This window comes from Channa argus, chromosome 16 (genome assembly GCF_033026475.1).
Source record: "Channa argus isolate prfri chromosome 16, Channa argus male v1.0, whole genome shotgun sequence".
NCBI lineage: Eukaryota > Metazoa > Chordata > Actinopteri > Anabantiformes > Channidae > Channa > Channa argus.
The window spans coordinates 21,463,440-21,490,189 of NC_090212.1; the positions used below are offsets into that span (position 1 = coordinate 21,463,440).

General features: G+C 41.6%; 1 protein-coding gene and 1 long non-coding RNA gene across 2 annotated transcripts; both read left to right on the forward strand.

Annotated features, from left to right (window-relative positions):
- Positions 1–929: 929 nt before the first annotated feature.
- LOC137101479 (uncharacterized) lies at positions 930–4,931 on the forward strand. Its single transcript, XR_010911066.1, has 3 exons — positions 930–1,162; positions 1,269–1,560; positions 2,716–4,931. It is a non-coding gene; the product is annotated as an uncharacterized lncRNA (long non-coding RNA).
- An 18,186-nt stretch (positions 4,932–23,117) lies between these two features.
- eapp (e2f-associated phosphoprotein) lies at positions 23,118–26,701 on the forward strand. Its single transcript, XM_067479938.1, has 6 exons — positions 23,118–23,291; positions 24,149–24,330; positions 24,833–24,943; positions 25,058–25,172; positions 25,276–25,404; positions 25,940–26,701. The coding sequence occupies exons 1-6, from the start codon at positions 23,212–23,214 to the stop codon at positions 26,232–26,234; spliced, it is 912 nt and encodes a 303-aa protein (XP_067336039.1). The 5' UTR covers positions 23,118–23,211; the 3' UTR covers positions 26,235–26,701.
- The last annotated feature ends 49 nt before the right edge of the window (positions 26,702–26,750 follow it).

The following is a 26,750-nucleotide window of genomic DNA, read 5'->3' on the forward strand; positions in this document are numbered from 1 at the left end:
ACAACTGGGATAATTTTATTGTGAAAGGTTCTGCAGATTGATTAGCAGGAAAAGATCCTGTTATTCCTGTTTTTAACAGACAAATGCAAAATGTGTTAGAGGTGCAGAAGAAAAGCTGAAATAGGCCCTGATGGATAGATAGCGTGCTGAATAGATAGACAGATGAATAGATGGATGGATGGATGGGTGGATGGATGCAGCTTGACTTGCTGCTGTGCCCTGCTCTGAACCCTCTTTTGTACCAAATTAGGGAGAGCATGAAAAGACAGAAAGAGAGAAAGTGGCTCCTCTCTCCTTCTGCTTCTTGTTGTGCAGTTTAATTTCCCCCAGCGCCGGTGCTTCAGCCGAAATCTAATTTGAGTGAAAAATGGCAATCCAGCTGTTCGGTTGACAGAGCCCAACCAAAACATGGTTTTCTTTGAGCGCAAAAACATGCGGCGGCCATCTTCATCTGCACATCAATGGCTGCTGAGCGGAGGCTGAGCACTGCACAGGGTAGTAATTACAACGGTTCTACGTGCGTGCACGTGTATCTCTGTGTGTGTGTGTGTGAGTGTGTGTTACAGTCGGGGTAATTTACAGCCCTGCTCCCCCTCTTTTCTCTCTATGACGAGTGAACGACTACAGAGAAAGAATGAAGGTATTGAGGCTGCAATGATTGCCATGAGAGGGAGTGGAAATTATTTGGTTTGGTCTCTCTCTCTCTCTCCATTTTTCTTTTTATCTGTACCTCGCTCTCTCTCTCTCCCCTCGTTTGCTTTGTGTCATCAGGCAGGATGAGATGAACCAGGAGTTAAATACCTCCCCTCCTCCTCCTCCCTCCCAAATCTATTATGCAAACAGAAGTGGTTAATTGTCCACATATTTGCATGCAGCGGGTAAATGAATTATACAAGGGCTCTGTCGCTTAGCAACTGCCCATGGTGTGTGAGAGAGAGAAATGGAGAGAGACAGAGAGGGGAAGAGAAATAGAGGGAGTGAGGTTCATGATTGGAGGGTCGGGAATGACATCAAGGTGTCATGGAGCAAGCTCAGAAGACAAAAGATGTGAAGAAGACACGAGAGGGAGATTCGCAGTTTTCCAAAATGTCTGCCACACTTGGAATTCCACCTGCAAACAGGAAGTAGAGGGACAGGAGGAGGAGCATGGATGAACACACAGGTATGAGACAGTTGTTAAAGTCAAACCAAAACAAAACCTACATTTCAGCACCAGCACGTCCAGTTGTCCTATAAAAAACAGTAAGCAGATTATTGTTAACTTCCAGAATGATGCAAAGGTTAATGCAGGAAAGACGAAGTACACTCTGCGTGGAAACCCTCAGTGACGAGGCCTACACGCGACCAGCTCTCGCTCGGAAATATCACCTGGATTCACACGTGAATCGTCCGAGAGAACACATTCTCATCACATCTGCGTGCTGCGGGTGGATACAGGCCCTGCAGACGCCTTCGGTGCCGCACATAGTGCCATTATCCCTGTAACAGCTCTGGGTGGATCGGGCCGTTGTGAGCAAAGCTGCAAATCAGTGAGAAGCATTTTTCATCCGTGTGATGATGGTGAGCACTGATTTGTCATCTATTTAATTTGCAGCATTAGTGAAAAACAGACATTGACGTCTTGTCATTTATTCAGTTTCTAAAAATAAAGGTTGTCACATCCGTAGTTTTTTTGCAAACACCATGACGCCTTAACACTCACACCTTTGTTCTGTGCTGTTTGACACGAGATCAACTACGTTTGTCTACGAGCTGATCACTTGCTGGATGTGCTTTATATGGAATATTATTATTAGAATAGAAGTACAGGGTCCTACAGCAAAATGTCCCCTGTTTAACTTTGTTAGCTGCCGAGGGAGGAGCTGGTTTTAACAGTTTTACCTAAAGTTACATCGTGTAGTTTGGTAAGAAGAAGAAACTTCTGATGCACAACTTAAGTTCATGGTTTGCGTGATTTGAGGGGGAAGCGGCTCGAGGTCGCAGAAGTCTTCGAACTCGGTACTCAAGAAAAGTTCAACACATTGTGCTAGTTGTAGTGGATGCTCTAAAATCTATTTCATGTATAAAACGTAAATAAAATCGATTTGCAAATCTCATCGACGCACATTTTATTCACAATAGAACATAAACTACATATCAGATGTTGAAACTGAGACATTTTACAATTTCAGGGAAAATATGAGCTCGGGGGCGGCTGTAGCTCACTTGGTAAGGCAGTCGTCCACAGGGCCAATGGTTCGATCCCCGGTCCCTGCTATATGTCAAAGTGCCTCTGGGCAAGACACTGAACCCCTAGCAGCCCGTTCCCCCTCCCCAGCTGTGCAGTGCTGGTCCAAGCCCGGTAGAAATTGGGGAAGGTTGCGCCAGGAAGGACATCCGGCGTAAAAACTGTGCCAAATCAACACGCGGACAATGATCCGCTGTGGCGACCCTGAACTCACGGGATAAACCGAAAGGACAAAAAAAAAGTAAATAAAAGAAAATATTAGCTCATTTTGAATTTGATGGCAGCAACACAGAAGAGGGGCAACAAAAGGCTGGAAAAGTAATTGCTGCAAATCAAAAAACAAATGGAGGAGAATTTGACAACAAATTAGTTTAATTGGACACAGGTCAGTGACATGACTGGGTTTAAAAGGAGCAGTTCAAAGAGGCAGAGCCAACCAAATGGTTTCAGTTTGCAAATCATTGCATTCTGTTTTTATTTCCGTTTAGTGTCAGCAGAGGAGGGAGGGCGGCTGAGGTGAAGCTGGATCCCACAGAACAGTGCAGCCTGCAGATGTTCTGCAGAATCCGTATAAGAGCAAGTGTTTTCTTCTGAGCTGACAGGTCAGCAGATGTCTTCCTTGAGAGCAGGTCGTCTCTCCTCGGCCCATCGTCCTCTCCCTGCTCCGACGCTGCTCTGCACAGCCCTTTGGGGATAAGCCATCATCAAATACCAATAATGGCAAACTGTAAAATGAATGAATCAAAAAGAAATGGTTGTGGACACTAGCTGCAGAAAGCTACCATGCTAAAAACAAAGTAAAGAACCTACAGCAGCAACTTTCCAAAGGTGAAACGTGCACTGATACTGAACTATTGTCGTGTTGCTGGAGTCGAGGGGATGTTCCGATGTGGGAGCATGCAGAAAAGAGGAGTGTGACGACCGTTTGCTGACTGCACACCAACACCTGACAGGTACGCTCGCTCTCAGGATGTGGATGTGTCTCCATCTCCTCACGTCTCTTGGTGGATTCGCAGATGAGCGTCTCAAACTGTGTCTCTGCAGGTCTGCCAGGTTTATGAGCCTCATCACCATTAATGCCATCAGTCTTCTCCTGCCTCTAATTGGCTCTGCACCCCAATTAGCTCCGGCTGTTAGCACCTGCAGCTCCCCCTGAAAGATGAACGGCGCTGAGTTTAAGACCCGACAATTAATCATTATTATGGAGGAACGATGCCGGGGTTATGGGACTTTAGTTGGAGGTGTAAAGATATTTGTCATTGTTGAGAGCGTTTCAGGTGTCAAACAGTGTTGAAATGTGAGTCATTTAACAGTGTGAAATATGAATTATGGAGAAAGAGTTAGTGTTCGCAGGGTAATCATTTCACTTCTGACAAAAAGGCCCTTAGTGATAAATTTGACAGGGAATCAGCAGCTGTGTGAACAACGCTGCAGAGGTTTGAGAGGTGAACACAGCCAGTCCTCTGACTGTTCTAACACAGTTTTACATTAACATTTTCTGCTCTGATTAACCACCCAGAACTGAGGACTGGGTTACAATCCAGACGTCTTCTGCTGGCTTTGTCACGTCTTCTGGGCCGTGATGTTTGCTGGAGTATTTTCAGTACTAGCTTCACTAAGTATCGCTTGACTTTATTATATTGTACCCATTTACATTTATATCTATGTATATAATGGGATGATGTGTGGTTGCTAAAAATGTGTCCATTTATATTACGTGTGTGTTTGGTGACGCCAGATCATTTAGTTAAAGGTCTCAGCTCTGTATTACCTGTCAGTAAGCATCCTTTCCAAGCTTTGATCCTTTTTCATAAATACCAGCAAAATAAACTGTGTTGGAAGAAAAAAGCTCAACGCTGAATGTTAGTGTCACAATTGTCAATAAATTGTCCATTGTGTGTTTGATGTGGCAGCACAGATTTGTGTTTTGCAGCAGTTTGTGTGATTCAGATGAAGGAGTTCTTCTCTGTACATGCACCTTAAACATCGACCCACACAGATAAGGGAATTATGGGGAATCGCAGGGGTCAGAGGCCCCGACGTGCAAACCTCCCAAATCTCAACGGCGTGTTGTGCGGAGGTGTGCGTGGAACAAGCTGACTGGATAATGTTGGGAGAAATGGAAAAGAAACCAGAAAGACGAGCAGAAAAGTAGAAGAAGAAGAAACATAACCGTTCATATCTGTCCTGATGTTCTCACTGACTTTATAATAATTATAAATGTTGTTTAATATATACTCAGTCATTCTTTCATTTAGTTTGTTGTGTGTTTGTTTTGCCATTCAAATAGAACGTGTCACCTCTGAAAGGCTGTGCTTTGATTAGAACCTGAATGTTTTGAGATGTGTATTTCAATTTTTGACTTTTTGCTACTGAAAACTGAAATCATTTCACAATTTAGCATTTGGTGAAATGACCTGTCGTCTTATCTCTTAAATATGCATAGGTTGAAATAACAGAGGACCTCTGTGACGTTCAGTTCAGCAGAGCTTCCTACCAAAGAACCACGGGGGTCTGAAAATGCTCATTTTACCCTTGAAATCCACACGTAGCCTTAGAGACGAGAGAGAGAGTTGTTTACACAAAAATTAATTAATCTCTTTAGAATTATTTTTAAAGAAAAGGCTATTTTGTAAACTGTTTTAGCAAACCCCAGTATGGAGGCCAATTTCCCCCAGTACAAGAAAAACAAACAAACTACTAACAAGTAGAAAGTCAAACTTTTGACTTTTTGTCTCATCGTTTGTTTCTGAAACAGGTAAATTCTGAATTAATATTAGTTAAAATTTCTCATAACTGTAAATATTTATTCCATTTCAAATTATATTCAGTTAAAATTGCACTTTATCTCATCATTTCTGTTTCATATCTGATAGCTGTGACTTGTAAACATTTTAAAACAAATCATTTTGACATTTTATCATGAGTGTCATCTCTAATTATAAACAATTTTAAAATAGTAAAGTATTAGTATTTAGACAAAATAGTGTTTTGGTCTTTTTATCTCACAACTTTTTTAAAACAAAACAATTTAAAATAGAAACGATGAAAAATTGACTTTGCTACTCATAATTTAGATTTTGTTTAAGTTATATTTTGTCCTTTTTTGTTCTTCATTACATTGACTTTTTCTTCTTCTTCTGGCAGCGATGGGCTTCCATACATCTCTAACATCACTTTGAAAAAGGACGTGCAAATATTTTCACGCTAACTTCAACGTGTTTAAAAGAGCACGAGCAGCATGTTTAGGTTTCGTGTCCATCTTTTGTGCTGCTTCGTCGGTTCCTTTGTTTTACTGTCATTTGCTACATCCCGAATGCTCATTCACACACACACACACACACACACACACACACACACACACACACACACACACACACACACACACACACACACACACACACACACACGCACACAGACACTGTAAACACACATGCTTCCTTAGAATGTTTCCTGTTGCAGTGTTGAACAACAAGCTACTGCAGAGTCCACACAGGACAGAGAGACATTCTTCACTGTTCGTCGAGATTGTCAAACAATATTTCCATCACTGAGGCTGTGTGTGTGTGTGTGTGTGTGTGTGTGTGTGTATGTGTGAGACCATAGCTCTCTACAAACAAACACTGTGTGATTCCCAAAGGGTTTGAGTCAATCTGTACACTCATCTGTACTACACACACACTAACTACTCATCTCTGCTTACATCCCTTCCTCTTATTTTCTGTCCTCCTCTTATCTTCAACACCTTTTTCCTTGTGTCCTTTACCTCTTCAATCCTTTCCTTCCACTCCCCCTATTTCTTGTTTTTCCTTTTCAATTTTCAGATTCATGCACATTCCCTCCTTTCCAGCTTCGTCCTCGTCCACTCTGTCCTCCCTCTATCTCACCTCTTTATCTCCCACTCATTCTCTTCCTCCCATTCAGTTACCTCCTGACTTCCTCATTCCTTGGTGCCTCCCCCTCCTCTTATCTCTCCTTTCTCTCCTTTCCTTCCTTGCATCCTCCTTCTCCGTCTCTTCTCTTTCTCCCTTCCTGCCTCCTCTCTTCTCTCTCCCTTTCTCCACGCTCCTATATCCATTTCCCTTCTTCTTCTTCTCCTTCAATTTTATGTTTTGTCCATCTTTAAACTTTTTGGACTCCCCCTTCGTGCTCCTTTGCTCCCCCCCCCTCAGTCCCTCCCCCCTCCTGCAGCGTTGCGTGCTAGCTGCTCTCCTCTCCGTCCGGCTCGCTGCTCTGACGTTAATGCGCTGTGACATGTTACACTGAAACTACTTTATGGAATCAATATTAAATTCACAGTCTGTGACACTGAGGGCTAAACACACTCGGTGAGTGTGTGTGTGAGAGAGAGAGTAACAATAGAGTGTGTTTGTGAGTAGGGCTTTTTCTAAACTGCTGAGGACCGTTGGTCTCTTCTTTTCTGCTGCCTTTACTGTAAAACACGACTTATTCCTACTGAAAAATAGTAGCAAAAACTAAAAGTCATTTTTCTTACACAAATATTGCTTAGTTTGGCAGATTTTAATTTTTTATGTTGTTTGAATCTGTGTCACCTTAATAAAAACGGCATTTTTTTATTATTTGAATTAACTAATTTGAGCAATCAGAGTTTCAAATATTTCTGCTTGAGTAGTAACTTTTGTAACGTTTTACTCAGTAGCCTCTTTAAGATCCCTTCATGAAACGTACTTTACTTTTTACTTCCAACGTAGTTTTCTGTAATGTGTCACTGTTGATATCTTTATTTTAGTATGTTTTGTTTATTCTGGCACATTTAGTCAACTCTCAGAGGTTCGGACAAACTCTAACTGACATTTCTGGTGCTAATATTACAATTACTCATTTAGGCTTTTATCCAAAGCATCTTACAAGTACAAGACACTAGGGACAACTTGGGGCTTCAGTGTCTTGCCCAGGGACATGTAGACATTTGACATGTAGCCAGGGGAACAGGGGTTCGTGGACAAATATGTTTTTTTGAGGATAGCTGCAAATTAATGACCAGCACTAATTTGTTACTAATTTGTTCTCCTCAGATATTTGCATCCAAATGATAAGTTGTCATATCTGTCTGCATTAGCCATAAACAAATTGACTTATTTAACCTTTTCCATAAATGTGACTTTATCAACCCATCTATCCTTGTGGCAGTTCTCTTGTAAATTGGCACAAACAATGCAGGTGTATGTGAACATGTAGCTTTTTAAATGCTTTGGATAAGAGGAAATGTCACATGGGTCATCTGGAACCACATTTCATTAAAAGTTTAGCTTTGCAGGATTTTAATTTCCTTCTGCCCTTTCTGCAGACTTCCTGTCTGCAGCAGCGTAGTTTCCGTACCACCAGGTTACGCGTGATGTACACACCTGTAGAATGAGGTAAGGACAGGGGGGGCCACACTGACCCCTCTGAGCCTCTTCAGGAAGTACAGCTGCTGATGAGCCCTGTGTTTTGGTCAGAAGGCTTTTGTGTGCCGGGTAGTTCACAGAAGTCCAATACAGATTTAGCTTCAGATTAAAGTCTGCAGTGCGGATTAGTAATATCAGATTCACATTAATGATTAAAATCTGGATTCAGCATTGTATTTATTCAGGACCATCCATCAGTCAGTTATGTGCTTCACAAAGATGAGGACACGTCCACGGATGATCACATTTTTGTTAAGGTCACAACTGGATCACAATGATTGTGTCTGAAGTTACAGTCCTCACAAGTGTAGTATTTTGTGTGTTTTCGCAGTTATGATCATGTATTCGTGTGTCTGTAAAGAAAGAATGTGTGTGTGTGGATATGCATGTTCATTCGAGTGTGTGAGAGAGCGAGAAGCCTTGAGTGTGTATGTGTGTGTGTGTGTGTGGGGGGGGGTGTCCTGGGGGTGAATTAGAGCAGAGGCAGTCATGTTTGATAGCAAGGTCTTGACATCGATGAAAACACTCTAAAACGGCACGCAAACTCTGAACCACAGGGAAAAAAACATACAGGAGGAGGGGTGAGGAAGTGAGGGGGGTAATTAGAGGGGAGATAAGGAAGAGAGAAGTTAGGAGAAAAGGAAGGAAAGAGGATGAGGCAAGGAATGAAAGAAATGTGAAGAGAAGCATTGACTGGGCCTGTAAGGTGTTATGAGCCCTGCACATTGACTTGTAGGTGATCATCAGTTTGTAGTCCAGAAAAGACGCCTGCTTTACGCCCATCGACAAGAAGACTCACACGAGCCGTCCAATCAGAGCAGAGTGGGTTTGAGGAGGGGTGTTGAAAGACACAGGAGCTGAAATGACCAGGTGAGCTATTGCATAAAGAACCATTAAAGGATCGAATTGAAAATCATTAATAAATGTATGATTAAATAAGACATTCAGTCAACAGAAGTCAATATGCACCTTAACTTAACTTAGTTTAACTTTTTACTTTAATGACTGATTCCTTAAATATCTAACTTACACTAATAAACAGACGTTTACAGTACATTTGAAGTACAAACGGAGTCTGACATATAATGTGCGACTGATGAAATTTATGTTTAGGCATTTGTTCGGGGGGAATTTGGGGAATAAGTAATACCGTGCTGCTCTCTGATTGGCTGGCAGGTGGCTGTTAGAGCCACAGGTGTATACGTACACTCTGGCCAACACCATATCTCAAGGAATGTTAACCTGCAGGTTACTATAGCAACGGTGCGTGTTTTTGCAGCCAGCAAACACACTAAATGTAAAAATAACTCTAATTAGATGTTTATGGTCCTTAGAGGAAACAAGCTGAACGTGTCCACATGCAGAGGCTGATTTATTGTAGTTGTCACCTCTGTATTCAGGCAGGAAAGCACTTTTTAATGTTGGACCACAAGCGCTTTTCCTCCTTTTATGCAGGAAGTAGCCTATAGTCACCACCACGTCACATGACACGTTATGTCCATTTCTTTGGTTCCGTCCTGATTTTACACACGGGTGGAGAAAATCAATGTTAAGCTCAGCTGAATATTTCTATTCAGAAATCTTCTGTTTACAGCTTATGTCTGTCGTTTCCCGTTTGCCATTGTGCCAGACTCCACGTGTTGCTTTGCTGCGGATTCAGGACGGCACAAGACGAGTGTGCTGATTTAAAAATGGAATGGAGGAGGGCACAGGAATAATCGCTCCCCCGTTCAACCATCAATGCTGCCACTGAACACGGAGCGGCGTCATTTTAACCACATTTTCAGGATCAAAGCCATAAAGCAGTTAAACAGTGGTGTGTTCCTGAAGGCTCCGTTGAACACGGCAGCTAATATAAAGTATTAAATGCGAGACTCTGTGTAGACATGGTCTATGTGGACATTTAACAATCTGTCAAACTGTTCAGTCTCTGCACCTCTGTCCCTGAAAACTGACGACTGATGAATTTTTACCTCAGATCACAGTAACAATTCAGACTGGAGTAAAATTTAAAAATACTAAAAAGGTTTTGAACGGTCTTTATGAAGAAATGCGATTTTATATCCTGACCGTGCAGTTGTGCAATGCATCATGGGACGGCATGTTGTGATGTCATCTATGTTGAGCAACGCGCTAAAAGAGAGGCAGCTTTAGACGGGTACTCTGTTATTCGAAACACAGACTTAGGCTGGTAAAATAGTGAAATTTGGGGATTTGGCAGCTGCACACACACACACAGACACACACACACATACACACACTCACAATGACAGACACACTCACACAAAAAGAGACAACAGCCATTGAAACCTTGACATTGTGGCGCCAAAAGAGACTAAATGTTTTTTCTGTCCCACTGAGACATTATTCCATTTATACCACTGACACATACACACACACACACACGCACGCACTCACTCACAGTCATTAATGACACAGAGGTCTGAGCTGAGAGCTGAAGAGTGACAGACAGCTCGTTAAGATCGTCGTCATGCTGAGGCCCGGACCTTGTTAGTGCAACACACACAAAATACAAAACACACACACTCACTCGCCAAACACACTCACACACTTACAAAGCACACTCAGAGTGTTTTTTCAGACATGCTGGGTTGAGGCCCTGAGCTTTGTTACTCAAACTGAATAGAGGACCCCGAGAGGCCTGAGTTCGTCTGAGTGTGTTTGTGGCACAATCCCTTAATTCTGAGCCTGAACATGTTCGCTGTTAGATCGAAATTCTAATTGTAAGGAGCAAAACGGGCGGATTTGATTGGAAAGGATCCAAAAACAAAAAATAAAGTTGATAAATTCTCTTCAGTCTGATGTTACAGAAGTAAAGTTCAGTAAAAAGCTTTTATTTCATGTCAAGCTTGTACCACATGTACCCAGAGGCTTCACTTCATGTGGTTTTATTGCCTCTTTAATTGGAACGAACTCAGCCGTTTCAAATCCAGCAGCACATAAACACATTGAAATAAACACGGCGTTGTGAACAGCATCATAACTGGAGCTAGGCAACACAAAGAAAAGTTGTTTTTTAATTTCACTCATTTTTACTTGTAGTGTCGTTTTTACAATCTTACATGTTTTTATTCATTGAATATTTCAACATTTTGGCTATTTAGAAAATAAGAAAATATGATGAAAGAAATATTTTAGTGGAATATCGTTTTTGAATTTTTGTTTTATTTTAATTTTTATATGAAAAAAATTGTTACTTTTTTTGTCTTATTTCTAATTGTAAAAATTATATGTAGTGTATTATTATTTTATAAATCATCATTTTTTAATGTATTAAACATTAATGTTTTGATTTTCATTTCTTTATATTTATTTGTTGTGATGTGCTAATTTTACTGTTTATTTGAAAAAAATTGGCATATTTATTTTTTTTGTTAAAATTTAATGTATTTATGGGCTAAACTTAATTTTCTACTTTTACTTACGCGTTGTATTTTATTGTATCTTTATTTCTTTAATCCTTTGTTTAATTATTGATATAAAAACATTTTCACAGAGGGCTACATTTAACAAAAATAAAGTCACAAAAACTAAAAGGAAATACATTATTAAAAAATAATATTTTTTTCTGTTTGTTCTACTCATTTAATATGAAAATTATAAAAATAAGCGACAATCTTTGAATACACCCATTAATAAAAATTATGTACAAAATGCATTAAATGCCAATAATTTCTCAGCTGCAATAGTTCAACTAAAAAATAAATCTCTGAAAATCTGCTTTACTGTTTGAATCTGTGGCAAATTTCAGTGTGCTGGAGAAATTAAGCATGTGGACAGTGTCCTAAAGCCAAAATGTTCTAATGTAATAAAAGAGTAAATGAAGTAAACAAAGAAATTATTGAAGCAGTGAGCAGCTGCAGACATCACACTTGCAGCTTTTTGGATTCAGCATCTGTGAAGAAACACGTGTGTGAGAGTTTCTACAGGAAAATGAAACTTGGGATTCAAATTAGATACAAAATATAGAACGTTCTTAGTTGCAGTGTTGTTATTTCACAAACATCAACCATAAACGTCCTTCAACGTGTTTAAAATCATCGTCACAGAAACAGCTGCCTGCTGGGATCAAAACTCATTTTTTCTGTTCATCAGCAGTAAAAATAACATTTAGTATTTTTCACTGAGTGAAGCAATAAAATTACTGTCAGAAGTAATTTTGACCCAATCAGTGTGTTAATCAGCTAATTGATCAAAGAAGATGCTCAGATAATAGAGTGTGTGTGTGTGTGTGTGTGTGTGTGTACACGCAAAAGACAGGATTAGGTTGTTCACAGACACACGCATATTATTTATTTCTGCAGCTCAGTCTGATCACACTCACACACACACACTCAGCGTACACAAAGGACCCACCTCCCCCTCTCTCTTTAATTGGATTGAGACATCAGGAGGTGTCAATCAAATGTCTTCACAAACCGACAATCTCTTCAAAAAGCCATTATGTACACTAACGGACCCCGGGGGCCGAGGGGCCACTACACACACACACACACGCACACACACACACGGTGAGAAAGGAAGGTAATAATTAGTTGTTGGTGGTTTGATGGGTGCTCCTGACACCTCAAGGCCACATGAAAATGTTCTCACAGCTCTCAGCTTGTGTGTGTCTGCGTGTGCGTGTGCGTGTGTGTGTGTGTGTGTGTGTGTGGGTGTGTGTGCAAGACAGACACCCTGTCCTGTCCTGTCTCACTACCCAGAAGTCTCCTCTGGCCTTGAGTCAACAAAGAGAATAACGTCTGGTTTCCTGCTCTGCTGGGGAATTGAACCTGTGACCTTACGCATCCACTGTTCAGCGCCCTCTGTGTTTGTGGTTTAATGGCCGTGTCTGTGAGGACCAGTCTGAATTGTAAACCTTACAGTGTTGTGGCCTGGATTCACAGCTTTAAATGGCAGACTCAGGATTAGGGTGTGGCTCTCAGACTCATGAAACCAGAATCCAGTTCACTTGTCCGGTACATGTGCACAAGGCTCCAGAGTCCAGTCCAGCCCTGACAAACTTTACAAACTTTACATAATTGGTCTTTAACTTCCTCAACTGTATCAAGCGGGCCAGTGGGTTCAGGGTTCAAAGAGGAAACATGTCCATACGTGCCAGTGTCCTTGGGCAGGACACTTGCTCCATGGAAATCAGGCCTCATAGCAGGTGCTGCCACCAACATGTGAATGAGGAACAACATGTAAAGGGAACCAATAAGGTAAAAAAGCACTACATGAGAGGACTTTGAGCCTCTGCCCTCAGGAGAAACGCTGACTGAGCAACAACACAGGGATTCACAGCCCACAGTGAGTGTGTTTACATGAACTGAAGTTACCAGGTTACAGTCTCTGGAAAGCTGATTTCTTAATAGTGATGCAAACGGGAAAGCTGCTTACTGAAATTTCCATTTCCATTTAGTCACTTGTCAGACGCTTTTACACTAAGCGATTTACACGTGAGGCACAAGGCAGCAAAAATCTAAGTCAAGGAGAAAACATCGAAGCAAAGTCCTGTCAGAAAAGTGTTCACAGTTCACGAGATGCAAGTGCGAGAAGGAGCAGAAGTTTTTTTATTTAGATTGAAGTGCACAGGATGATGCGATGAGTTCTGTTTTTGAATATTGGCAGATTCTGCTGAGCTTGCAGAGTTTGGTAGCTTGTTCCACCATCGTGGGATCGTTGAGTTTTGCTTGGTGACTTCTGTGCGGTGCTGGAGATCAGAGAAACCTGGTTTCCCCAGGTGGATTTGTGCTGCAAAAGCCACAGAAGAACTGTTGCAGACAACTGGCATAGCAACGTTTCCACGGGACACTAAAAAGTGATGGACATTGAGATTTGCAGATGTATATTTTTAGTTGCTCCCTGTTGTGTTGTAGCTGTTTGCAGCGCGTCAGTGTTGTCAAATCCATGAAGTCGTTTTTAATGAGCCAGACTTCAAAATAAGTCCGGGGTGGAGGAGAAATACGCTTGCTCTGCTGCTGTGTGTGTCTCTCCGTGGATTTCCAGGAACACCGTCGCTTGATTCCGTGAGGAAGCAGATTTTGCCTGCAGCTCACCTATGCTGCTGCATCATCAACCCTCCATTTATTTATGTGTTACTCTCCCCTCATTTAACCCCTGTGCTGTCACTGGAAACACTGTATAACACATTTCACCATAAACAGCTGCTTCAACTGCTTTAAAGGTGACAGTTCTGATCAGAATGTTCTTGTTTTTTCCCGACACTCTACTTTTATCCTGTCTGTTGCATTTGGGAAGCAAACGCAGCGACACACACTTCGAAAAAAAACACAATCTGTGGTGTTGCTTTGCTTCAGGAGACACAGGAGACAAAAATGTGCAACGTTGGAAACTGAGCTTGAGTAAGAAAATCAAGAACAAACTATTTACGTTTTATGCCACACAAGTGAATCTAATGTCATGTGATGCACTCATTTAAAAAGCAGAACCGGTCCCTGTCCTGACAGCTGGGGGAGACGCTTAGCGTGTTGAAAGCAAACACGCCGCCTTACATCACACGTAGCTGCTGCCGGAACCACATGTGACACAATCTAGCAGCAGCAGACATGTTTCCTAACAGACTGTCAGACGGCATCTGCTCAACCAGCGCTGCACAGCAGCCGAGCAAGGTTCAAAACCCGTCTAATAACTATTACGAAATATGTCAACGTGGATTAATCCTCTGTTGAAAATGAACCCAGGAAAACATTTCCGTCTGTTTCTTTGATAAAAACAAGTGATCAGACTTTTTTATGTCTTCAGCTGGAACCAGCTTGATGTGAAAATGTTGTGTTGGTCTTCATTGACAATATGAAAACTACAGAATAGTAGCAGCCCCTTTAATTATTTAATTATTATTTAATGATGCTAAAATATTGTAGACTTCTTATTTCGTCCTTTTAAAAATGACAGTCAGTCCCTGTCACTTAAAGAGATTACGATCACTGTTCTACTCTGATCGTCCTCAGGGTATCGAAATGTTCCACTTTGAGGGGCACTGGCCACCATAGACACACAAACCTCGACGCCCCATTGCCTGCAGGAATGTACATCAACGCCGCCGCCATATTGGATCAGCAAATTGGCCTGTAAACAAGTACATGTGGGATATTTGGATTTTTCCGTTAATGAAAACCACATTAACATTTACATTTGAGATGTTGGTCAAGCAGGAGTTTGCATGTTGTTGCCTGTAGGTGTGAAAGGTTGTCTGTCTGTGACACCTGTCCAGGTTGTACCCGCCTCTCAGCCAATGACAGCTGGGACAGACTCCAGGACAAGTGGTTACACACAGTGGATGGATGAACATTTGTCAAGCAACTTGCCAACTTGCCAAATGCAATATTTTTTAAAAATCTGATGGATAAATACATATAAATATTATTATAAATAATATTATTTTCACTCCTCAATATTTGATTTAGGTATTTATTGATATCCAATAATATTATTCTAATATAATATGATAATATGACCATAAACAGACACTCATATTTATGATACACTGCTGTACTCACTTTTATTCCGTACTACATGAACAATTTTTATTCACATGTTGTACAGTAAAGACAGACAGACTTTCGATAAGTCACTATTTGATTTGTAGTTACTAAATTTGATGCAAAGTTTCTTCATTGTCGTTCATGTAAACACGAGAGAACGAAATACAGCACTCGGGTCTCAGAATGGATAATAAAAATATGTGGCTAGAGAAGCTGCCACACCACTGCGTCTTTTATTATTTGTAATTATTAGCATTGGCACAATTACGTGACTTCTGCACATTTCATGTACATTAATATTGTGTTATGTAGAAACATAACAAAAGAGAAGAAGTCAAATTGACAAATGGATTGTTATGATTCCTTATGACAATTGACTTCACGCATTTCTGCACACACACACACACACACACACACACACACACACACACACACACACACACACACACACACACACACACCACTCAAGGGCCTAGCAGCCTATAGAGACTTTTGTTTGTACTACACTTGGATCATCAACTCTTATATATCAACTCTGATATAAAAACAATGTATTGACATCAGTTGACACATGTAAACGTTACCAGGCTCCTTGTGTGTTTTCCAGTATGGTGGTGACATTGCAGCAACAACAGGCCAAAGCAGGGTCTTGGCCACCCTGGGTGCCACCTGCTGCCAGAGTGAGAGGGTGGTAGGTTCCTGCAGTGGCCTAGAAGCACAAGGGGAACTGACCCACCACTTTCACCCAGTGGTGGGCTACACACAATACACAGCTTACATTTTTATAATTTCTTTTTTTAACACATTAGTAATAAGATACAGTTTCTTCATTTACCCCTGATGTGAGTTCGTGCTGAACAATGTCACGACCTGCACTGATTAAAGCTGAACCCTGTCACACAGACCGGAGTGAGTTTGAAGTACAGTTTAAAGTTGTAATACTTTTGTCTTACTGCATCAGAGGCTGGAGAATCATGCAGCATATGACTGGTGTCATCTTGACAAACATTGAAATTGCTGTTGACTTTTAGCCAGCACAAATGTATTTGCATCTATGCTTGTGTTAATATGTCATGGTGTGCATGTGTGCGTGCTGCTAAGCCTGTCTGACATGTGTATATCTGTGTGTGTGTGTGTGTGTGTGTGTGTGTGTGTGTGTGTGTGTGTGTGTGTGTGTGTTTTTGGGCCACCTGCTGTGTGTATGCCTGTTCAGCTGCTCTCCCACTGCGTCTGCCGCCAAATAATACTTCATTAAAATACCAATAAATACTCCAAAAATCACTCAAACACCCACGGAGAAAGAAACTTAATTAAAATACCAATAAGCAATTAACTTAATTTCATCACCCAATAAATAACCAACTTCATCAAAATACCAGGCAGGAGCCAACTTCATTCAAATGCGCCCAATCAAACGCGTGTGTGTTGGTGTGGTTTGTGTTTGTTCAACATCATACTGAATGTGTATGTGTGTGTGTGATTTGCATGGAAATAACCCAGGCTGTGCTCTGGAAGTTTCTTTCCCCTAAAAGATGAGATCCGTTTCATTCTTCCTCCTGCATCCCGCGTTCAGCTCACAGCTGGACTTTTGTCTCTCTCTATCGCCTGCTCTCCTCTCTCCTCTCTTTCTGTCTTTTTTTGGTCGTTCTTTCGTCTGCTCTTCCTCTTTCTCTGTCCCTAGCTGTGCTTTTTAGTTTGTATGCGCTTGGCGTCTCTCTTACATGCTAATCTGGGTCCAATGATTGGCTGGTTTCGAGGGAACGAAGAGAAAAAAGATGACAAAAGGTTGAACCTATGGACGTCACTGAAGGGGAACGGGAGGACAGCGTCCTAGAGACGTAAATAATCTGGGATGCACAGGAATCGTGAGCACTCCCAGAATAGGTGACTGCATTCCTACAGTTTACATGCAGCAGCAGCGTTTAAGTTCCTAATCCTCATCATATATGTTAAAATTCAAACCGAGCTGCTATAATTAAGTTCCTTTCCATTTTTGGTCATTGTGACTGTGTTTATGAAAAATGTAGATATATTTTCAGTAGTTTTGTGTCTGTTTTTGGTGAATTTGCACCTCTTTTGGACTTTTTCAGGTCATCGTTCATCATTTGTTAATTTGAACTGCGCCTGTTTGTGGTTCTTGTACTTTTGTGTCTTTTAACTAATTTAGCTTTTGACATTTAACTATTGTAAACACGCAACATGTTCAGTGAGTTGAGAGGCTCTGGTCCATGGACCCCCCTGAACTCTTGGGCCCCTGGGCTGATGCTCATTTGACCCGTTCAGTGGCCGCCAAGCTCAGTGATGCGAACATTGGGACTGTTTGTCTCCAGGTGTAAAGGTGAAATATTTGTAGTATAAATTAAACAACACAGACTGAAGATCATCATGTGTGTCAGATATGACAGCTGATTGTTAACCTAGGGGTGTAGCTCAGTTGGTAAGGCAGTCTTCCACGGCCCACAGGGTCAGTGGTTTGATCCTGGTGGCGGCTACATGTCAAACTGTCCTTGGACAAGATGCTGAAGGCAGCCAGCACCATTGGTGTGTGAGAGTGTGTGAATGGGTGCAAAGCGCTTTGAATGATGCCCAATAAATTCCCCAGAATACGTTGTTGCTCTCGCCCATCGTTGATCAAAAAATCTGTCCTTTTGTCAGCCTCACTGAGTGTTTACTGACTAAAAGTTATTAAAATCAGGTTTCTTCTGTCTGTCTGGCTTCATATCTTTACATAATAATAATCTCAATTAGAAAAAAACTACAGTTTAACATAATCTGAGGTTCAGCCTGAGTTGAAGGTCACTACTATGTAGTGACTGAATGAAAGAGTGTAAAGGTTTGACTTCAGAGTTCTGTTTGTTTAAATTGTTTATGAAGAGCCCAAAGATGGAATGGATGGATGGATGCTGAAGAAAGGAAAGAGATACAATAGGAAAAACAGGTGGGGCACAGGACGTGGAATAAAGAGGAATAAAGAAAGAGAAAGGACATAGAAAGTAGAACAAAGATGGTAGAATGGCGCTGATGAAAACGAAAATCAGAGATTAAAAGTGAAGGAAGGGGGGCAGGATCAAGGTGAGACAAAGAGGGGCAGAGAAAAGAAAGAAAGGGGGGATGGAGAGAAAAACAGGAGAAGAGAACATCAAACAAAGAGAATAGGAGGCTGCAGGTAAGGAAAGGAGGATGAAATGAAGGGCAAAAATGGAAATGATCCACCTGAAAACTGTGACATAACACACACACACACACACACACACTGGTATATTCCCCAGTGTCAGAGGAACATTGAAAGTGTGAGGAAATAACAAGAGACCGAGTCATTTAATTTGACTTCATGGTGTGTGTGTGTGTGTGTGTGTGTGTGTGTGTGTGTGTGTGTGTGTGTGTGTGTGTGTGTGGCCGGGCAGGTGTGTTTCAGCCTCGTCAGTGGGTTCCAGCGGATCACAGCTCGCCGACATGGGCCGATAATCAAGTCTCCACACTTTTTACATGGACAGAGAGAGAGAGAGAGAGCGTTTCGGGGGGTGACGGACGAGTGCAGCTCATCTGAGGTGGCAGAAGATAATGAAGCTCGGCCGTCTCCTGTGTTTGCAGCGCGGGCCAACAGGTGGAGCCCACACTCTGAGAGCATCAGGTTTACCTGGACGTCCACTGCAGGCACCGGAGCACGAGCACCAGGAGCCAAATCCAGCAGCTGCTGAGATGCATCAAGCCTGAACGCATGCGTTTAAGTGCACGTGTGTTTGTGCTGTGTGCAGCTTGTGCCACAGCCATCTAATAAACAGTTAAATAACCAATAATTAAAATGTTGTCGTCTTGTCAATGTAAAATAAATGAAACATGCATTTAAAAGGCATTTTCATTGATTCCGTTTATTCTGCAGACAACACAGATGTGCTGTAGTGTGCTGAAGAGGACCCTCCGTGGTATCTCCGGACCTTTATTTGTCAGAGTGTGCTGGGTCTCAGCGGGACTCTGGTGCACGTCGCTGTGTGACAGATAGACTGACAGATCCATCTATGTGAGAATGTAGAATAATACAACCTGTATGGACGGAGTCATCACACAAGCTCCATAGGAAACAGGGACTATGTGACGCCAGGAATGTAGATAAGGAGGTTATGTGCGAGGACCAATTTATTTTTCTTGGCAGGGTGGGAAGGCCTCTGAGACGCGTTTCACATGTCCACATTACAGCAGAAGTCTCAATAATGAAATCCGCTCAAACTGTATTTAGATGGGAGACACTCAGGCTCAATAAGGTGACATGTGGGATGATGTGCAGAATGTGTGGATAATGATCAAAGCCATCAGCAGCTCTGCATCCCCACGTCATGTTTACTGCTCTTACTGCATGTGCAGACACTCGTGGGCTTGTTTTTCACTACGGCACAGTGTGCAGAGCCGACTGCAGCCTGGAAGTTAGGCTTTGTTTTGTATCAAACCTTTTCCTTTATGCAGGAAACAACAGTAGATGTGCTGCTGCTGCCAGGCGGCTGCAGGGTGAGTCACTGTGTTTAAGCAAGTGTGTGTGTTCATTGTGCATTGACGTGATACCAAAATTCAGATCGCGATCCGTTCGTTAACTCAACGTGGACGACAACAAAACCCCAAAGAAGTCATTTTAGTTTTAGGACATTTATTCACGTTTCCGTCTCTTTCCCTCCCTTCCCACATGACCTGAGCTTTTCCCTGACAGGTCCTCACAGAAATTCTGCTGATGAAAATCTCCTTTGTTTTCTGTGTCCAGCATGTTTACGCACACTTGCAGCTACTCAGCCAAAGCTCCTGTGGGACACCACGATGACTGTCTCCCACACAGTGCACACACCTTTCCAGAATTAGACACACAGCACAAACAAACCGCTGTTGTGATGTGATGTTGCATTACTTTTTCCAGATGTACCTGAGCTTCCTTCACTATCTGAAGGCCCCTGTGTGTTTTGACCGTGTTCTGTTTTGTGTTCGATGCTCAGAGAAATTCTCCTCCCCTCTCCTTCCACACACACACACACACACACACACAGTTTAATGGTGACACATCCAACAGCGTCGCCTTCGAAAACAGCTCTACATAATTATCCCGCCGCACCAAAAGTCTGTTTTTCTTTTCTTGCAGGAAATTGCCGCGTATCGCTGAAACTCCATTGAAAGCTTCAGACAAAGAGGATAAAAAGCAACTGTGGCTGCAGCCTGGATTCCTCCACACACACACACACACACAAAGAGAGAGAGAGAGATACTGTACACACACTGATACACACAGATTGTCCATTGTCTTCTTCTCCATTATCAAAGCCAACAGTGCGGCTTTTTTTTCCTCCTGTGTGTTTTGAGGTGGCGGTGGAGCCGACACCCAGTGGGAGAGCCCGCCTGCCTGCAGGGGACAGATGGGTGTAATTATGTTATTTTTACCTCCTCTAGGAGCTGGCTGCCAGCTCGGGGAAATTAGCATCACACCTGTGTGTAATTGGCTAAATTAGCTTGTCGAGCGGTAGAGCTGAGACAGAGGTGGACGGTAAAGTGTGTGTGTGTGTGTGTGTGTGTGTGTGAGGCAGGTAAAACCAGAGAAGAGCTGCTGCTATCAGGGGAGCGAGCTGTCACACCTGGAATGGAAAATGTCACCCAGCAGCTCCCAACACAAACACACACTCTTATACACACTCACGCAACAGAAAGACACGTCAAAGGACAAACTGAAGGAAAAAGACACAAAACAAACAGCACACGTGGACGGAAAAACAAAAACAGAAGAAGGCGTAAACACACAAACAGTGAGTAGAGGGACAGGAAGCTGGAGAGAAACACAAATGTCGTCCTAAAAATGATTTAACTGGTCTAGAAATCCATCTCTTTGAGGATGGGGAAGGATTCACAGTGTGGGTGGACCACTCCGACCACATCTGCTGTCAGTAACATTTGTACAGTTTGTGCATGTTCTTATGAAATAATCTGCTCAACAAGTTCCAAGCTTGTCAAAAAGGAAAGTGTCCTGTTAGTAGCTGTCCAAAAGCTACAGAGAGACCTTGCTTTTGTTTGGGACTGTCTTTGTCTGCTGGGTTTCCAAAGCTCTCTCTCTATCAAACTACTGCCCCTTCTAGATTCCAAATACTCGAAAGAAAAATCAAACAATGCTTAAACTTGAGATGGTGGCTGGTTTTCACATTTCTGATTTGAAAAAGAAATGCTAAGGCACTAAAATCTGTGGATGACAAAAAGGACAAACCTGAACATTTTAGATTTCTACAGAAACTTTGTTTATGAGGCACATGTGAAACCAATCTGGACTAGACTTGTGCAGCATCAAGTTCAGTAGTATTTAAATAGTTTGTTTTGATCAGTAACTCATGTACTTAATACTTCGACTTGTGTAAAGAATTTGAAGTAGTACTTTTGTACACTTTTTTTTATGCCAAGTACTTGCACTTTTACTTGAGTACTGGGCTTTTGCACACCTACCACCTCTGCTTATTGCACCACTAAGTCCTTTAATTCAAACCCTGCACGCTGCACGTAGATGACACACACTGAGAAGCTGAATTTCATTATTTTTTGAAGCTGATGGAGCTTTTGAAAGTCGTTGCTGGTGCAAACCTTCACGGTGACCTTGCTAAGAAGGACCATCCCAGCCTGTGGGGATGGTGATCCCACATGCTCGTGTACAATATTTATCTTGTGGTGTGGTGATGCCATGAAAGGGAGAACTGAAAACTTCAGGTGTGTACAGCCAGAGTCGTGTTGGCCCTTTGCATTAATGTATCTTAAAGCTACTATATGCAAGTGAAGGTAGCACGATGAGACTCAAAATCAAGCCACTCTACTAAGACCCAACCCTCCCCTTCCTGCTCTGAAATGACTTAACTTTGCCTTTTACACTCCCCAACACTCTGCACAACCCTGCACGGGTATTTGTCATTATCGAACTACATTAAATAAAAAGCTGCAAAACCAATCCATCACTGATCTCTAACTGGTTAGAGGGATGAGCCTCACTCAAAAACTATAAATGCTAAATATCTGTGCACTGCTGTCACTCTGACTTACTGCATCTTTTCACATAAGTTTGCTAGAAAGTTTCTGGTAAAATAAGTCTCAAAAGCTATTTTTACTGGTGCAAACAAAATCCTAGAGAATTGTGTAAATACTTTGCACACATTTGGCATCACAGTAGGAACAAATGTATTCAAACTATGAATGAACTAATACATTCAATGTAAAGTATTTCCTGTAGGGCTGGAAACCCTTTATGTTTCATTCATGGTCCTGATGCGAATTCACCAATCACGTTGTAGGATATAACCTTTGAGTAGAGAGGACAATGCGGCCTTTCTTACTTCATCTATTATCTGTTGGCTCCACCTGATGGTGGTTGGTTAAAACAGCAGCAGTTTACAGCATCATGTTTCAGGTGATGGTGAAATGCTGCAGAGAGACAGAGTGGTGAGTTATTCAACTTTTGGTGTTTTTGATTTAATATGTTAAAGCTTGAACTAGGAATGACACTGCAAGAAAAATTCAGCCCAGGAATTATGCTTCACAACAAACGATGCAAAGAGAAAGTCAGGAAATAAAACTAATATAATTTTCATTATGTGTAATCTGAATAAAATATATATAATTTTGAATGCAGAGTCAAATGGTAAATAAATTAAATGCGCAGTAAAATTATATTACCATTCACAAACTGAACCAAACGTTCTTTAATGTTAAACATCCTTAGATTACACAGGTTGCACCACTATAATAATAAAAGGAAACAAAATTTCTGTAAAAAGTGGTTTGTTATGTCTAAAAATCAAAATAAGTTTAAAAACCTTCAATATTTTCGATTTTTAGTTTGGATTTTAGTTGTAGTTCAAATTTTTTTATGTATAGTTTTTGTATATAGTTTCTTTTATTTCCTGTAAAATATTTTCACAACAGTACGGGAGACGGCGATAGTGCTTCCTTTAAAACCATTAACTACTTCCGTTTAATAAAACCAAAGAAGAAGAAGACGCGGAAACAGTCGTTTATAGATAGTCGATACTTTACTAGCAATTTACACTGTTTGGCGTTTACGATACAATTAAAAATGAGCCAACTGAATAAATCACCAGAGTTTGACTCGTATGAGATCGAGGAGCCGAGCGACGAGGAGAGAGCGGCGAGCAGGTAATAACTAAAGACCAGTTAGCTGAAAACGATGTAGCTGTAGCAACACGAGACTAGCGTGTGGCTAGCGAGCTCAATGCTAACATGTAAACAAACCGAACCTGGCGAGGTGACTAGCGTTACGTGATTGCAACGTTTGTATAAAAGCGATGGATAAGACTTAATTTAGCTGCATGTCACAACCTTACAAACCTTGAGACTGAGTGGCGAAACACATACATTAGTAATTTTGTAATTTTATGAAGGACAAACATGTAACTAGCATAAGCCAAATGCACATATCGGCCTTTTTTTTTTTTTGGTCCTTTCTGCTTATCCCGTGAGTTCAGGGTCGCCACAGCGGATCATTGTCCGCATGTTGATTTGGAACAGTTTTTACGCCGGATGTCCTTCCTGACGCAACCCTCCACAGTTTCTACCGGGCTTGGACCGGCACTGCACAGCTGAGGAGGAGAGTGGGCTGTTAGGGGTTCAGTTTCTTGCCCAGAGACATTTCGACATATAGCTGGGACCGGGAATCGAACCATTGACTCTGTGGTCCGTGGACGATTGTCTTTACCAGTTGACCTATATCGGCCTATTTAGTCTAAAGCAATAAAAAAATATCTAAAGGCACTGTACCTCATTCTGACACTGACATTCCAGTTATATTAACTAAGTTCTTATGTTTTCTAGGATTGTGGTTTCAGTTAAGTTAAACGATCATTTGAAATAGTAATAGTGTCTGCAAAACATTAGTAAATACTGAGCATCTGCTTATATTAGATCGGTTACATGAATCGAGGCTGAATTGTTTTTTTTAACCTGCAGAGTGGAAGAAACGTCAAAAATGTGAATTATTTCTTGCTGTGTTTCAGCTCAGAGGATGAGCTGGATATTCTATTGAACGGGACTCCAGATCAGAAGAAGAAGCTGATCAGAGAGTATCTGACCGGGGAGAGTGAGTCTTCCAGTGGAGATGAGTTTGAGAAGGAGATGGAGGCAGAGCTGAGTTCAACCCTTAAGACCATGGAGGGAACCTGGGGGCCAACAACATCAGGTAACCCTCAACTTTGCATTGTAGTTGATTATACAAAAAGTACTTGGTATTTTGAGTATATGACGTTTGGCTTATATTTAAATCCAGAATATAGCTCATTATGGGATCCTTAGGGAATGGGGAGCCTATTTTTTCCTTGCAGCCAATTTGTGAGGATGTGCTTCTTTTTAAAATAGGGCTTTGTATACCTTTATGAAATAGTGATAATGGAGAGAGAGGCAAACAAAGACCCAGGCATGTTGTACATTCTCATCCTTCCCGAGCCACGAGGGAACCTCACATACTTCTTTGTTTAACCATTAAGATCACCAAAACCTAGTCTTTGCAGGGTTAGCTTAAAGTGTTAGTTTTCATGGTAACTGAATAATGAGTTAGCTTTATGAGCTTGAAAATCCAGGATTCATCTCAAAGTAATCTAAAACTAATCATGCTTTGTAACGCAGGATTATGTTGTTAAAGGATTTCTGAAAAAAATTAAGTGTTTATCTTTACTCTCCAACAGAATCCTCCGCAGGTGGAGGTGCAGGTGGGGGAAGTGGTCCTGGTATACCCAACCCTCGACTGTATGATGAGGTGTACTTTGATTCTGACTCAGAGGAGGAGGATACACCAAGTAAGACTGAAAATCTGGTTTTCCTCATGTCAACAATTGAACATGTGTGTGAACATGTAGAAGATGCATCATGACACTGAATTTATAACCCAGTTTTATTGAATTTTGCTGTAGGTAGCTCCACCAGTCGCAGGCAGAGACAGAGGATCTTTCAGAGCAATGACGAACTGCTGTATGACCCAGACGAGGATGACAGGGACCAGGCATGGGTTGACGCTAGAAGGAGAGAGTGAGGCATCAAAATTTTACAAAATATTTGTTTCTCCAGTCAAGATTGACTCGACTAATGTATATCTCCTGCAAATGCTCTTGGTATTTGCTTTCCTCTGCAGGTATACGAGGAGAAAACGACCAGTGGCAGCTTTGAGGTCACATCCTCGTCAGCATCAGGGTTTACCAAGCAGCGACGCTATTCTCAACTGCCCTGCATGTATGACGACGCTCTGCCTCGACTGTCAGAGGTTAGTCTTCATGTCATTGCTAAAACAAAAAAAAATTGAATTTTTATATATTTTCGACATCAAAGTCAGATATCAAATGCATTTACGAAGAGAAATAGTGTTGTTTAAGTGTGTGAGACTCCGTTTGAAGTGCTAATGTAAAGTAACTATTGTGGTTGATTATTAATGCACTTCTTCATGTATGTGTTGCACAGCTGGTTGCACGGATGCAACTAGTGATTATTGTCATCATGGTCTGATTAACCATTTGATAATTTTGCGTGTGAAAATGTTATCAGCTTTGTAGGGCTCAAGGTGACGTCTTCAATTGTCAAAACAATGTATCAACAGATAATAAAAATTGTTAGTTGCGTCTGTGATGAACATGTAGCCTGATTTTGGTGCTTACGTGATAAAGTATCTTTAACCATTGTCATATTTCATCTACTTGGTTCTTAAAAACTGACAAAGGAGCCTCTCAGCTGATGTTATCAACTTTATTTAATGATGAAATGCTAACGAATACATTTGAAATTCCTCATTTGTGTCCCCCCAGGCATGAAAAGTACCGGACGCAGTATCGAGCCATGTTCGTCATGAACTGCACGGTGAAGAAAGATGAAGTGTTGCGATACAAAACCGAACAGGAGAGGAAGAAGAGGAACAGAAAGAGGAGAAAGGGTCAGGAAACAGAATCAGTAGGAGACAAAGCTGGTGACCCGATGCCGGCGGGGATGGACACTGATGAGGTTTACCACCCGGTGCAGTGCTCTGAGTGCTCCACAGAGGTGGCTGTGTTCGATAAAGACGAGGTCTACCACTTCTTTAACATCTTGGCCAGTCACTGCTGAGAAAGACGATTTAAATCTTATCTGCAATTGTTTTGTCTTTGACAACGGTTTCAGCTGCAGCGTTGAAAGCTGCCATGGTTAATATTTTCATATTAATTATGAGTCACATGAAAAAATGTTAGCTTTTCTGATATTTTTAGCATTTTCTTTTTCCTATCCTAAAAGTATTTTGGTTCAATCTCCCTGATGTCACACCCATCATCAACCCAGTTCGGATTAACCCACTGACCACTAAATGCCCAGCAGCAAATATTAGAAACAGCTGGAGACCAGTGAGCATAGTGGATCCAGAGCAGCTGAAGAGAAGAAATTTTCCTCAGGAGTTGGTGGAGACCAGAAAAGCTAAAAGACAGGGAATACTGGACTGTGATACATCAGGTGGACACAAAAATGACTGCTCTTTATTTGCAGGATGTGTAAAAGACAAGGAACACTCTGACAAGTTTATCATAAATCAGCTAAACTGATCATTTGTCAGTGTTGTTTTTGATGTGACCCCAAAACATTGCAGGTTTA

Coding starts and splice junctions, on each gene's coding strand:
- eapp (XM_067479938.1), top strand. CDS start 23,212: ATGAGCCAACTGAATAAATCACCAGAGTTTGACTCGTATGAGATCGAG. Junction 24,944..25,057: donor AGAGGAGGAGGATACACCAA/GTAAGACTGAAA, acceptor ATTTTGCTGTAG/GTAGCTCCACCAGTCGCAGG. Junction 25,173..25,275: donor GTTGACGCTAGAAGGAGAGA/GTGAGGCATCAA, acceptor TTTCCTCTGCAG/GTATACGAGGAGAAAACGAC.